At 38.2% G+C, this 14,088-nt stretch overlaps 2 protein-coding genes across 2 annotated transcripts; both read right to left on the reverse strand.

Moving 5' to 3' along the window:
• Positions 1 to 1,588: 1,588 nt before the first annotated feature.
• LOC306860144 (lens fiber major intrinsic protein-like) lies at positions 1,589 to 2,855 on the reverse strand (the record flags this gene model as incomplete). The annotated part of the gene is made up of 4 exons (XM_079401693.1): positions 1,589 to 1,774; positions 1,854 to 1,934; positions 2,028 to 2,192; positions 2,496 to 2,855. The coding sequence occupies 4 exons, from the start codon at positions 2,853 to 2,855 to the stop codon at positions 1,589 to 1,591; spliced, it is 792 nt and encodes a 263-aa protein (XP_079257819.1).
• A 2,785-nt stretch (positions 2,856 to 5,640) lies between these two features.
• LOC306860493 (aquaporin-4-like) lies at positions 5,641 to 13,418 on the reverse strand (the record flags this gene model as incomplete). Its single annotated transcript, XM_079402228.1, has 6 exons — positions 5,641 to 5,856; positions 6,114 to 6,194; positions 8,188 to 8,352; positions 9,893 to 10,054; positions 12,142 to 12,336; positions 13,404 to 13,418. The coding sequence occupies 6 exons, from the start codon at positions 13,416 to 13,418 to the stop codon at positions 5,641 to 5,643; spliced, it is 834 nt and encodes a 277-aa protein (XP_079258354.1).
• Positions 13,419 to 14,088: the final 670 nt, after the last annotated feature.

Raw genomic sequence — 14,088 nt, forward strand, 5'->3', positions numbered from 1 at the left:
GCCATGTGCGAGACAGAAAGATTTCAGGGCAAAAGAGACTGAAAAGGAAAATGGAAGAAGGTGCAGTTCAGGAGAGAACTTTTAATTATTTTGCATGTCCCCAGGATCTAAACCTTTTCTATGTGATGGCCATCCAAAGAAATAGGGCTGTCCGTATTTCTGAATTTGTTGTGGGTGTATGGGACGGCCTGGGTGAGTGTGAAATTTCCCAGCCTTAAATTTTAACCCAGTATGCATATTCAATAGTATCTTACTAAAAGTACATTTTGACTTCATGGAATTGAGTTTGTTTTGTCTCCCCTTTACCCAATGCATTTAATTCTGTTTTACTGTAAACAGGTACTGGCAAATTTTCTTGTTCCTAGTTTCTATTCCTAAATGTCTTTGTCTAATTAAACCCCGCCATAATAACCCTCTAATGGCAGCTGAATGTTTTGAGATCACAAACTGTTGTATAGCGCCATCTAGTCTTAATATTAGTTCCTGCATCATTCATACTACAAGCAAAATGAAGCATGTGTGCATGTGATATACAAACACTCTTTCTTTTTCATGTATTTATTTGCATTCAAATATGATCCATATTGCATTTTTTTTTTTGCCCAGTCATGGATGTTATCCTCAAACAAGATTTAATGAAAGGCAACACAGACACTGTAAACTTGAGAAGTAATTTCAAAGACTGGTGGCAAAGACCACGGGTGGTTTGTGTGAATGGAATATCATTGCAAACAATACAGTTTGGGCTGTCTTCGAGTCCCGTAAAAATAAGAAAGAAATAAACAAAAGCATGGTACAAACACGAGCGAGCTGTAATGATAAAAACCCCAAATAACTGCTCAGCTGACAGACACACTCACACATACACTTGATCATCATGCATAAGCTAAACACACGTACATACCTGTCCTGGGCCCGTTCTCCCTCACACACACAAAATGACCCACACATTTGCACTCACTTGCACACCCACGTGAACTCTCATGGAAATTAAAAATAAAAAGTGTGAAACCCTGGTTAAGTTGCATACATCCACATCTTGGTGTTGTAGAAAACGAAATTGAAAATGAACTGTGAAAGTGAAGTCAGATGAAAAGTGAAAAGCATGCCTAAATAAACGAGATGGTCCTCACTGCAGAACACAAGATCCAGGGGGTGTGGTTGGATCTAGATCCAACTCCTCCCACCTTACATTTACCTAAACCTACCCGTCTCGACCCCCTGGTCTCTAAACCCACCCATCCTCACCCCTAAACCTACCAATCTCCACCCCCTAGATGTAGATCCAACCCCGCCCCCTGGATCTTTGTTCTGCAGTGAGGCGCTACTGAAATAAACAGCTCTAGCCCCGCCCACATCCACCCGAACCCTGCCTCAGTTCCGCCCCCTGCCCTGCATTGACATCAGCAACAAACCTAGAATACTAAACAAAGTAGTGTACTCAATTCATCTCCCTTAATGATTTTAGCTTGGATATGCGACCCTCAGCGCGGGATGTTATTGACCGAGGTGTATTGACTTTTGCTTGAGGCGGTGAGATGGTCCAGTGAGGTAGAGCCAGATTTCGGTCCACAGGTTCTTAGCAGGTTTATAGGGTTTGAGTCTTCAGCTCGATGGGCTCCCCGCGGGTGTCCTGCTGGTTCTCGGCCTCTGGGGGTCGGCTGCCCTTGAGAGTGGCTAGCCGCTCGGAGAGACCCCGCATACGAGGAAACAGTATGAAATCATACAGGATGGCACCCATAGCGCCACCAATCATAGGTCCCACCCAGTACACCTGTCAGAAAAAGAGGGTCACTAAATACTTTATTCCTGTAGTGCAGGACAGGTTCAGTACTTTACTTTTGCTTTCTTACCCAGTGGTTGATGAAATTCCTCATGATAACAGCAGGAGCGAAAGATCTAGCTGGGTTCATGCCAGCTCCAGTGTAGTACATCTGATTCAAAGACAAACAAGTTTCATTTTTAGTGTACTGCATACTTAAAATACTCACAAATGTTTATTCTAATACTAAAATATCCATGCTCACCCCCATCAGGTGGCCCATGGTGATAGAAAAGCCAATAGACAGAGCGGCAGAGCCCAGACGGCCGTTTCGTCTCTCATCTGTGACGGCGAACACGCAAACCACCAACTGCATGGTAAGAAACACCTCCACTGTAGTCGCCATGCCGAGACTCATGCCAGGCTGCAGCTGCAGAGACATAAAATACAAAAGAATTCATTAAAAAGGATTTAAAAGCCTGCAACATAGATATACAGTTCTGTAAGGGCCTATTAGCGCAGTACTGTGTACGTCTATAGTACTATATACGGTATTAATACAATAAATACGATTTCAATACATAACATTTCGATTTTCCATTAAAACATATTTGTACTCTTGTAAACTCAAAATGAAATGAAATTAAAATAAAATAAATAAAAAAAAACAAAATTAAGATATATATTTTTTACAAAATGAAATAAAAAATCTTGTTTTTTGCGTCACTCTTACCGTGTTAAGTGCCAGTGTGCCTCTTATGTTGTTGGGTGTAACTCCATAAAGGGCCCCGGCTCCTGCCATGGCCCCCAGGCATTGAGCGCAGATGTAGAAGAAAGCTCGGAAAAAGGACATCTGAGAGCCGACTAAGTAGGCGAAGGTGACGGCCGGATTGATGTGTCCTCCACTGATGTGACCGATAGATTGAATTAGCGTGGCAGCAGCAAAACCGAAGCAGAGGGCGGTGTGGAAGACGTGGTACGGCCCGGAAGTCCAGCGTAGCGCTGCGCCCATCCCGAAGAAGACGAAGAACATGGTGCCAAAGAACTCGGCGAACACCGCCCGCCAGAACATCATAGAGCGGAACTCCCACATTATGATTTATGAGATCCAACTAAAATAAAAACCGAAGCTTATTTAGAGTTAGCAAAAAATGGCTAAAGGAAGTGTCTTTGAGGAAAAAAATTAAAGTGTCCTTTTTAACAAGTACACAAAAAGTTAAATCCTTAACTAGTTGATCTGAAGCTGTCGCCAAAAAAAAAAAAGCAATCGAGGGCAAAAAGAGTGATGAAAGTCTGCCTAATAGAACTAGCCGTTAGCGAAGGCCGTGTGGGAAGCCGCGAGTAAACGGTCACACATGTAGCCACACACAGGTCGTCTCTGCCAACAGTGTTTCTCTTCGCCTGCACAACACCCAGACTGCTAAAGAAACATGAGGTGTGTGTGGTTGTGTGTGTGTGCACGCGCAGAAAATTTGGAGGGTTTTGTCAGAGAGACCTGAACATCGATGCTAAAGGCTAAATCTACAGGGCTAATTCTAGATGAGCGACACAGAAGAGGTTACGGAGCATATCCTGCCCACACCTAGTAGAGCTGGTCTGACAGACCACAAAGGGGCCATAGGGGGCATTTATAATGGCCTCGGGGCCCAGCGTGACGACATAATCCCCCCCCGAGAGGCAAAAGCTAAAGGGGGCATCCCAAATCAAGCACACGCCACTCACTTCTCTCTGCATTAAACTCATAGAGAGCGAGATTAAGACAGGAACACCAGGGCTCAAAGTGAAGGTGATGTATATTTTTGAGGCCTATGGTGGCCTAAAGTACAAAACAGATCCACCAATCAGATTTTGGTGAGGTCATGAAATGTCTCATTAAAATTTGCTTTTGAAAAGCTTATAAAAATCAGTTGTGGATTTTTATCAGAAATTCGTGTTGATTTAGGTTTGACGGGCGAGTTTATGCTGAGTTGAACTCACAGGCAGAACACACACACAACCCACATCCTCAGAATAATGCCACGCATCTGCACACACACAATGTGTGTCCAATCCGGCGGCTCAAGAGAGGCCCTGCGCTGGCGGATATGATCCTGCAGTGCTCAGATACATGCAGAGAAATCCCTGAGCACAGGAAAGCCATTGTTGCTCAGAGCATGAAACTAACATGAGAAAACATTCTCTAGCTGTCTGTCGGGTTTGAGCTGCAGTCTGGATCGCACTCGTCTGTCAAGATTAAAACCTGAAACCTTTAATCTTGATGGTCACATAAAAGGGTATCTATCTATCGATCATTCTACCTGTTATTCTATCTACTGTTATACCGGTCTTATTTGGATTTTGTGATGTCACTAACTGTAAACATGATGGTGTAGATAAACCAATTATTTTCTTGGAAAATAATCAGTGCAGTGTGGTTTATGGATATATGATTGAGTGCTGTTGGTGGTTCTGGTTTGTTCGGGGCAGAAGTGATTAGGCAGAGGTTTGTATTGTGTGTGGAGCAGGTCGGTTGTGGAGAGGCGGGGGGCCTCATAGCCGGATAAAGCCTGGAAAATCCCTCTGTTAGAGGACCTGATGGTGAAGTAGGATCGCTGATCTCATCTGTTTTATTCCCTCACGCACACACTCACACTCATACACATGCATGCTGAACAAAACAAAATGCTGGCTGGCACTGTGTGGATGTTCTTCATTGTATAAGTGCATGTGTGTGTTATTAATGGCTGCTATGTATGATTTATGCATGTATATTTTAGCATGAATGTGCAACACGGCAAAGTAGCTATGTCCATGTGTAAACTTGAATATGTGTGTGCAAATTTAAATCCATAAAAGGGGTGATATGGGAATATTGTCACTGAACATTGTGCATTAGCATGATACAGAAACAAAACTATTGAATATTAAAGTTTATTAAATTCTGCTACAATTACAAGGTGAAATTACAAGTAATTTGTAGCATAGCAATTCTAAATGTGAGAAAACATTTTGGTGTTATGGTTATTGTATATGTATGGCTGTGCTTGTATTCCTATTTGATATAATTTACAGAAGATTATAGTTTGATATGATTTAAGTAAAGAGTTTAAGAATCCCATTATTCATAAATATCAAACTTTTGTTCCAAATTAAAGTAAAGCTTGTACATCTGCCAAAAAGAAAGAACACGGTTATATTTCTTGCTATAAATAATTCAACAGAAGATATAATGACACTATCAGCAAACACACTGACATATACACTTTAAGTGTTGTTAAACACTTTAAACTATAGCCATAAAATTAAATGTAAGCTGAAATCCTGCAGCTATTTGGTTAACAGTGGATTTAGGAAAAGAACATAATACTATTGAACTATAATAGCAAGCTCAAGCCACATAGGCATATGTTTGGCACTTTAATATCTATGCATGTGCAAGCTGAGGGTTTTTCCAAAGGTGTTAATTACATACACAGCTTAAACAGTATAGTACTGCTTCTGATCCTCAACAGAACATTTTAGAATATTTACAGACTTTTATGGAATATTAGAAATTAATGTGCTAGTTAACTCTAAAGGCTAATGTATCATTTTTGATATGCAAATTTCCAAGGTTTTTGAATTATCAACATGTTCAAAACCTTACTGAAAAACTTGTTGTACAGAAGATTTTAGATAGTTTTTTCTCACTACAGATTCAACAATCTATTCACCTTCAAAATTATATTAATAATAATAATAATTCTTAAATCTCTTATTGCATCTCTCAATCCATATTAGCATGGCTATGAAGAAGCAACACAAGAGCTGTTCTGTTCGTGTTTCATGAATAAGAGCCATTGATTGGTTGCTTGTGACTAAATGTAAAAACCTGCATTCTTAAAGAACTGAGTGTGAGCTTAGCTGTGCTCCAGTTTGTTGCTTTGTTTGTTTCTCATGGCGCTCTGTGTGACAGTGGACAGGGACGATCGAGACACGCTGGCCGTCTCCACAATCTCAATGTCCTTACAGGTCAAACAAGCCACCAGCTTCTGTCTGGACGCACTGGGGGCAAAGATGAACTCATGAGACACTCCAGCCAGCAATGCACCTAAGATTGGACCGATCCAGTAGACCTGAAAACAACAGAAAGCATATATGCATAGCATTTTAAATACTGGTAAAAACATAAAATAATTTTGCACATCTATATTTATCTCAATATTTGTATTCAACCAATGCAATTGACTCTTTTCAGGTTTCTAGGCCTTTGATTGCAGTAGTGTTTTCATGCTGCCATTTGCTCCAGTAGCTAAAGTTATTGTTTGTTTGTTTTTGTATTATAGATTTGATTAGTCATCAGAGCTGCTTAAGATAGTTTTGCTTTGCTTACCCAGTGATGTTCCCAATATCCAAGTATTATAGCAGGACCAAGAGAGCGAGCTGGGTTCAGGCTGGCACCAGAAAACCTCCCCTAAATCCACACACACATGCGTTAATAAATAAATATATGTATGTATGTACGTATGTATATTTACAATAATGCATGCCGAGGGAGGACAGAAGGGATAAGTATTTATAAAGTGAAAGTGATGTGACATACGGCCAAGTATGGTGACCCATACTCGGAATTCGTGCTCTGCATTTAACCCATCCAACGTGCACACACACAGCAGTGAACACACACACAGCAGTGAACACACTGCTGTGTGTTCTGAGAGAGCGCTGGACATTCACTCCCCCCACCTACAATCCCTGCCGGCCGGAGACTCGAACCCGCAACCTTTGGATTACAAGTCCGACTCTCTAACCATTAGGCCACGACTTCCCATATAATTTATAAAGTATTATAAATAATATTTAAAAATAGCTGTCCTGTAGCTCGACTGGTAGTGTACAGCACTAGCAATACCAAAGTCATAGGGGAGGCACATGTGCTACTTTCCAAAGGTTTGGGGTCTGTAAGATTTTTAATGCTTTTGAAAGAAGTCTCTTCAGCTCATTAAGGCTGCATTTACAACCCAAATTCCAGACATGTTGGGACATTTTTTAAATTTGAATAAAATGAAAACTAAAAGACTTTCAACCCGCATGAGCCAATATTCTATTCACAATAGAACATAGAGAACATAACAAATGTTTAAACGGATAAATGTTACACTTTTATCCACTAAAGGGGAAAGGGAAATGGTGTGTGGCCAAGTATGGTGACCCAATTTGTGCTTTGCATTTAACCCATCCAAGTGTACACACAGTAGTGAACATACACCCCGTGCAGTGGGCAGCCAATGCAGAAAAAGCAGAGTCTCTCAGAGGTAAAGATGAGCAGAGGCTCTCCAATCTGTGAAAGAGTGTGTAAAAAGATTGTGGAATACATAAAAACAACATTCCTCAATGTCAAATTGCAAAGGCTTTGCAAATTTCATCATCTACAGTGCATAACATCATCAAAAGATTCAGAGAAACTGGAGAAATCTCTGTGCGTAAGGGAAAAGGCCGAAGACCTTTGTTGGATGCCTGAGGTCTTCAGGCCCTCAGATGATACTGCATCACTCATCGGCATGATTCTGTCATTTACATTACTAAATGGGCCCAGGAATAATTCCAGAAACCACTGTCAGTAAAACTGTCAGATGCCAACTAAAGCTCTATCATGCAAAAAGGAAGTCATATGTGAACATGGTCCAGAAGCCCCGTCGTGTCCTGTGGGCCAAGGCTCATTTAAAATGCACTGGTATGGGCAGTTTGCATGTTTTGGAAAGCACTATGAATGCTGAAAGGTATATAATGGTTTTAGAGCAACATATGCTCGACCCCAGACGACATGTATTTCAGCAGGACAATGCAAAACCACATACTATTACAACAGTATGGCTTCGTAGTAGAAGAGTCCAGGTGCTGAATTGGCCTGCCTGCAGAACATGTGGCGCATCATTAAACGAAAAAATGAGCTCATTTTGTGCATAAACTTGTAAAATTTCGCAATTTAAACATTTGTTATGTTATCTACGTTCTATTGTGAATAAAATGTTGGCTTATGTGATTTGAAATTCGTTTAGTTTTCATTTTATTCAAATAAAAAACAAAAAAAACACGTCCCAACATTTCCAGAATTCGGGTTGTATTTGATCAACAATACAGTACTATTGTAAAACAGTATGAAAATGTAAAATAACTGTTTTCTATTTGAATATATGTTAAAAATGTAATTAATTCCTGTGATGCAAAGCTGAATTTTCAGCATCATTACTCCAGTGTCACATGATTCTTCAGAAATCATTCTGATATGCTGATTTGATGCTCAAGAAACATTTAGTAACACTAATAGTAAAATGACGATATAGCAGTGTAAACCAAACATGGACAAATCAAAATAAATCAGCAGGCTTACATTCCCATTAGCCCCAAATCGATACTGCAGGTCATACTCACACACATCCAGAGCACACACACGTGCACACACTTACAGCAATAAAGATGGCAGTGGTCACAGCAAACCCAATGGCTAAATTCCCTGGTTCATTTATTTCTCTCCTGCGTTGATCTTCCACAGAAAATACAGTGAAACCCAGGAGAAACGTGGCAAGCATCTCCATCGCGAGAGCTTGACCTGCGTTCATTTCCACTGGGACCTTCAGAGAAGGAAATGAGAAGCAATTTTTATTTGTAATAAATAGTTAGTTTGATTGATTGATTGATTGATTGATTGATGTTAACATTGAGCATCATCTCTGTATCTATATGGACTGGAAAATAAGTTCAAAGAGCTCTAAGGAGCATAATTCACAAACCTGTATCAATTCGTTAAATCAATTCTTCATTGGTCCTGCAACAACATACTTTATATATATATAAAGGCCTTTTAGAGTGGCCTTTTATTGTGTCCAGCCTAAGGCACACCTGTGCAATAATCATGCTGTCTAATCAGCATCTTGATATGCCACACCTGTGAGGTGGATGGATTATCTCGGCAAAGGAGAATTGCTCACTAACACAGATTTAGACAGATTTGTGAACAATATTTGAGAGAAATAGGCCTTTTGTGTACATAGAAAAAGTCTTAGACCTTTGAGTTCAGCTCATGAAAAATGGGGGCAAAAACAAAAGTGTTGCGTTTATCATTTTGTTCAGTGTGTATATATATATATATATATATATATACACACACTGTATATTAGTGCTATCAAATGATTAATTCTTGTTTACATAATATATGTGTCTATTGTGTATATTTATTATGTATGTATGTATAAATACACACACATGCAAGTATATGTCAGAAAAATATGTTATGTTTATATATTAAATATATTTATATATAAAATATAAATTATATGCATATAAATATATACGTCAGTATTTTCAAAATATATACTGTATGTGTGTGTGTTTATATATTCATAATAAATATACACAATACACACACATATATTATGTAAACAAAAACTTTTATTTTGGATGCAATTAATCACAATTAATCGTTTGACAGCACTACTATATATATATATAATATATATATAATTGCATATATGTTTTATGTTTTGTATCATATTTAATCAGGCTTTTATGGCTCATATAGTGAGAATATCAAGCTCATACTTGAGGAGGAAAATAACACCTACATTTTATTCAGAGGTCCAAAATGAATGAAATTATGCTGTTTGGTGCAGATGCTGATATTTATATGACCAAAAAATAAGATGAAATTCTGATCGCTTGTAATGTAAAGCAGTGAGATATTTGTAACAGTATAACACTACTTACATAAAATCCATATTGATATCAGTTACTGATATCAGATATCAGTCACTCTATATCTTCTAATAATGTCTTATTGAGTCTAGTTTTATGATCAAAGCTCTGTAGTTTTTATTGTGGGAGCAAAACATATAATGCAATGCAATACAATGATGATAGAGAGATGAACAATAAACGCCTGATAAATCATATTTGATACTCACATTTTAAGGGAAGGGATGTAGTAGATTGTGTGCAACAGGTTTTGAATACATTTATAATTTAGAGGCCTTAGAAATGTGTGTATGAAATATGATAGGATTAACCAGCCTTAAATTTCAGGTTGATAACTTTAAAATCTGACAGGTGCATATGAATGTAGTTCCAGGAACAATGTTAATCAGATCATGTCCTGTGTGGTGAAAACCTCTGAACCTTGTTGATGTAGTTCTGTGCCATGGACTTCAGGGGTAGCGAGAGGTACATGAGGCCAGCCGCGAGGATCCCACCCAAACACTGAGCGAGTAGATAGACCACAGCCCTCAACACATCCACCTTACGCGTGGCCAAGAGAGCTATAGTCACCGCAGGATTCACCTAACAGCAATAACACACTATTAATTACACTCTAAACTAACTTTGGCAACACTTTATTTTTAGGTGTCCTTGTTACACGTTACATGTACTTACTACAGTGCTCTCCACTAATATTGGCATCCTTTATAAATATGAGCGGCTGTGAAAATAAATCTGTATTGTTTATCCTTTTTATCTTTCATCCAAAAATTCACAAAACTCCAACCTGTCATTGAAGTAAAACAATTGAAAGTGTGTGTGTGTGTGGGGGGGGGGGGGGGGTCTCATTCTGAAATAAATGCTTTCTCTAGTTCATGTTGGCCACAATTATTGGCACCCAATTATTGCAACGTCCTTTTTTCCCAGGGTAACAACTGTTTTCTCCTATAATGCCTGAAGAGTTTGGAGAACACCTGATAGGAGATCAGAGATCATTTTCTTCATACAGAATCTCTCCAGATCCTTTAGATTCACAGCTCCATGTTAGTACTTCTTCTCTTCAGTTAACCTCACTCGTTTTCTGTAGGGTTCAGGTCAGAGGACAGGGACAGCCATGGTAAAATATTCATTTTGTGCTCAATGACCCATTTTTGTGTTTGTTTTGCATCACTGTCTTAATGGAAGATCCAAACATGGTCCATTATAAGATTTCTAACAGAGGCAGTCAGGTTTTTAATTTTTTATCTGTTGGTATTTGATAGAATCCATGATGCCATGCATCTGAACAAGATGTTCAGGACCTCTGACAGAAAAACAGCCCCACAACATTAAAGATCCAGCAATATATTTAACTGTGGACATGGGGTACTTTTTTATCCCTGTTTGTACTAAACTCATCTGGTGGGTTTGCTGCCAAAAAGCTCTTTTTTTAGTTTCATCTGACCGTAGAAGCCAGTGCCATTTGAAGTTACAGTCGTGTCTGATAACTTAATTTGCTGGAGTTTGTTTTTGGATGAGCTAGGAGTATTTTTCTTGAAACCCACCCAAACAACATGTGGTGATGTAGGAGATGTTTGATATAAATATATATTTTTTTAGGTTTCCGACCCCAAGACTCGACTATTTTCTGCAATTCTCCAGCTGTGATCCTTGGACAGTCTTTGGCCACTCAAACTCTCCTTTTTAGGATTATACAGACAAACATCCTCTTCCAGGCAGATCTTTAGCATCTTTAGTTGATTGGAACCTCTTAATTATTACCCTGATGGTGGAAATGGGGATTTTCAATGCTTTAACTCTTTTCTTACAGCCACTTTTCTATTTTGTGATGCTCAACAATCTTGTTCTGTACATCAGAACTATATCCTTAGGTTTTACTCCTTGTGATGGATGATTAAGGGAATTTGGCCTTTGTGTTCCTCATATTTATAATCCTGTGGAACAGGAAGTCATGGCTGGACAATTTCATGCTCCTAGTCACCCTGGTGTGCTAAAACAAAAAGTAAATATGAATGGGAATATACTTCAGAGATATTTTACTCAGAAGAATTTTTAGGGGTGCCAATAATTGTGGCCAACATTCATTGGAGAAAAACATTTATTTCATCAAGAGATGTTCTCCCCACTTTCAATTGTTTTACTTCAATGATAGGTTAGAATTTTGTGAATTTTTTTGAGTGAAAGATCAAAAGGATAAACAATGCAGATTTATTTTCACAGCTGCCTTTGCTCATTTTTATCAAGGGTGCCAATATTAGTGGAGGGCACTGTATTACAATAACAATACATTATGCATAATTACATGAAAGTAACCCTAATCCTAACCCTAACCATATAGTAAGTACATGTAGTTAATTAATATTACTCAGTACTTAAATGTATAGTTACACTGTAACAAGGACACCTTAAAATAAAGTGTAACCCTAAATTTCCCACATTTTTGTACTTACTCATTCCTTCCTTTTCATTTTCATTCATTCTTAAATCAATTCTGAACAACATTTGCATTTATTATTATTACTATTATCCAAAGCAACACACAGTGCATTGAAGGTATTATTATACAGTTTTGTGTTTCTCGGAATAGAACCCATGACCTTGTTTGTGTACACTATCATTTACCAGCTGAGTTACAAGAAAATAATTTTAAAAAAATCACATTTCTTTACCTGAGCCCCACTGATTTCACCAAAGCAATATCCCAGAACCACAGTCGCCATACCAGCAGCCAGTGCGGGGTAAATGGGCCCCGGGGAGGCCCCGTCCGGCCCCGGCACTAAAGAGCCCAGCACAGCACATACAAAGACCAGGGAACCAAGAGTCTCAGCCAGAATCCCCTGCCAGAACTGACGGCTCCTCAGCTCCTGGAGTGAGTCGACAGAAGAGATCAACGGCCGAAAGAAAATAAATAACTGACATTAAACCTGTGATTAATATATAAAGATATAAAGCAGTGAATTGCTTTATATCAATAGCCAGTAAACAATATTTATATCGTATTTTTGTAACCATAAAACAACATGGATTCTCGTGTGATAAGACAATTTTTTATATATATATATATTTTCTTTTTTTTTTTACAAAAATGTAAAAGAATCAGTCTACCTAAGGTGACAGAATATCCACAGAACAAAACCTAAACTTTTTTTAGTTAAAATTAAAGACAATATAAGATGCAATGACAATATCTCACTGCAAACTATTTTTAAATAAATTTCCAAATGTATTTAAATCCAAAACACAATTATTAGAGATAGAATTCTGTTAAAACATGTTTTATATTTAAGTAGCTAAACAGCGTACTGCGGACACTAATGCAAACTAATAAATAAAATGAGACACTAAAGTCGTCAGCTTTACAGAAAATCATAACATAAATGACTATATTTATAAATATATTATAATTAATTGTTTAGGATAAATAATGGCATATATATATACAGTTGCATGCGAAAGTTTGGGAACCCCTTGCAGAATTTATGAAAATGTGAATAATTTTCACAAAATAAGAGAGATCATGCAAAATGCATGTTGTGTAATTATTTAAAATTAATAGTTGAAATTAATGGATTTTCATTAAAAACTAAAACATTAAAACGATAAACATTAAAATAGCATGATGTTAATGTTTATAATCTTTCATTGTCTCGTTGCATTTAGCACATTAAATAAATAATTAATTAAATATATAAATACCTTTTTGAAATCCAGATGTAACATCACCATAAAATCCATTTATTCATTTTGGTAAAATGCAGAAAAAACATCCAACTTAAATCAACTGACACCATAAATGACATCACCAAAACTTTTTATCTGACATTTAATCATAAGTTCACTGTAAAACCTGATCATTCACACAAACTGGATCCATGTCTGAAACTGAATCTCTAAAACTTTGCCAATCGGTCACCCTGAGATGTGCCCTTACCTCCTTTATGGCCATTCCAGGTGTGATGTTTTATAGTCCGTGTGTCTGTGCTGATGCTGTGTGTGTTTGAGGACATGGGCTGGACCGTAGGGCGTCTTCTGTCAGAAAGAACCTAATTAATTCCAGCGGAGGACACTACAGGAGGCCCGGCACAAAGGTCCCACTACACGCTGACAAACCTCCCCACAGCATAATCAAGAACATCAATTGGACACACGAAGCTTTAATTCACTATAACAACAACAACCATTGGCAGCAGTCGCTAGATGCAACAGGTCGCTCACTGCTTGATTGAAAGCAAGTTAAACTGTGAGGCCACTAAGATGTACTGAGTTTATCATTATCTACCACTGTTGGGTTTCAATTCCAACATCCTTCAATTATAAACCAATCCAAACCCACATATATTATCCACCGTTTCTCTCCTTTCATCATCCTGCTTGTGAAGTACTGTGATCATCGCCATGGCGACAGCCTGATTCAGTTGCCATGACACCTACTATGATGTTAGACAGCTTTTTAAAATAGCCTGTTCCAGATGAGCTAAATATGCAATCAGGACCTTCTGTTGGCCTTTAGACTGAGAGAGGTTTTAGTTTGATTTAATCTAATTCATCAGATCAGATGAGGCTGATAGAGCTTCACTCAAATTAACTTACAGTGCGTGCATAATTATTAGGCACGT

Source organism: Barbus barbus, assembly GCF_936440315.1.
Source record: "Barbus barbus genome assembly, chromosome: 41".
Taxonomy (NCBI): Eukaryota; Metazoa; Chordata; class Actinopteri; order Cypriniformes; family Cyprinidae; genus Barbus; species Barbus barbus.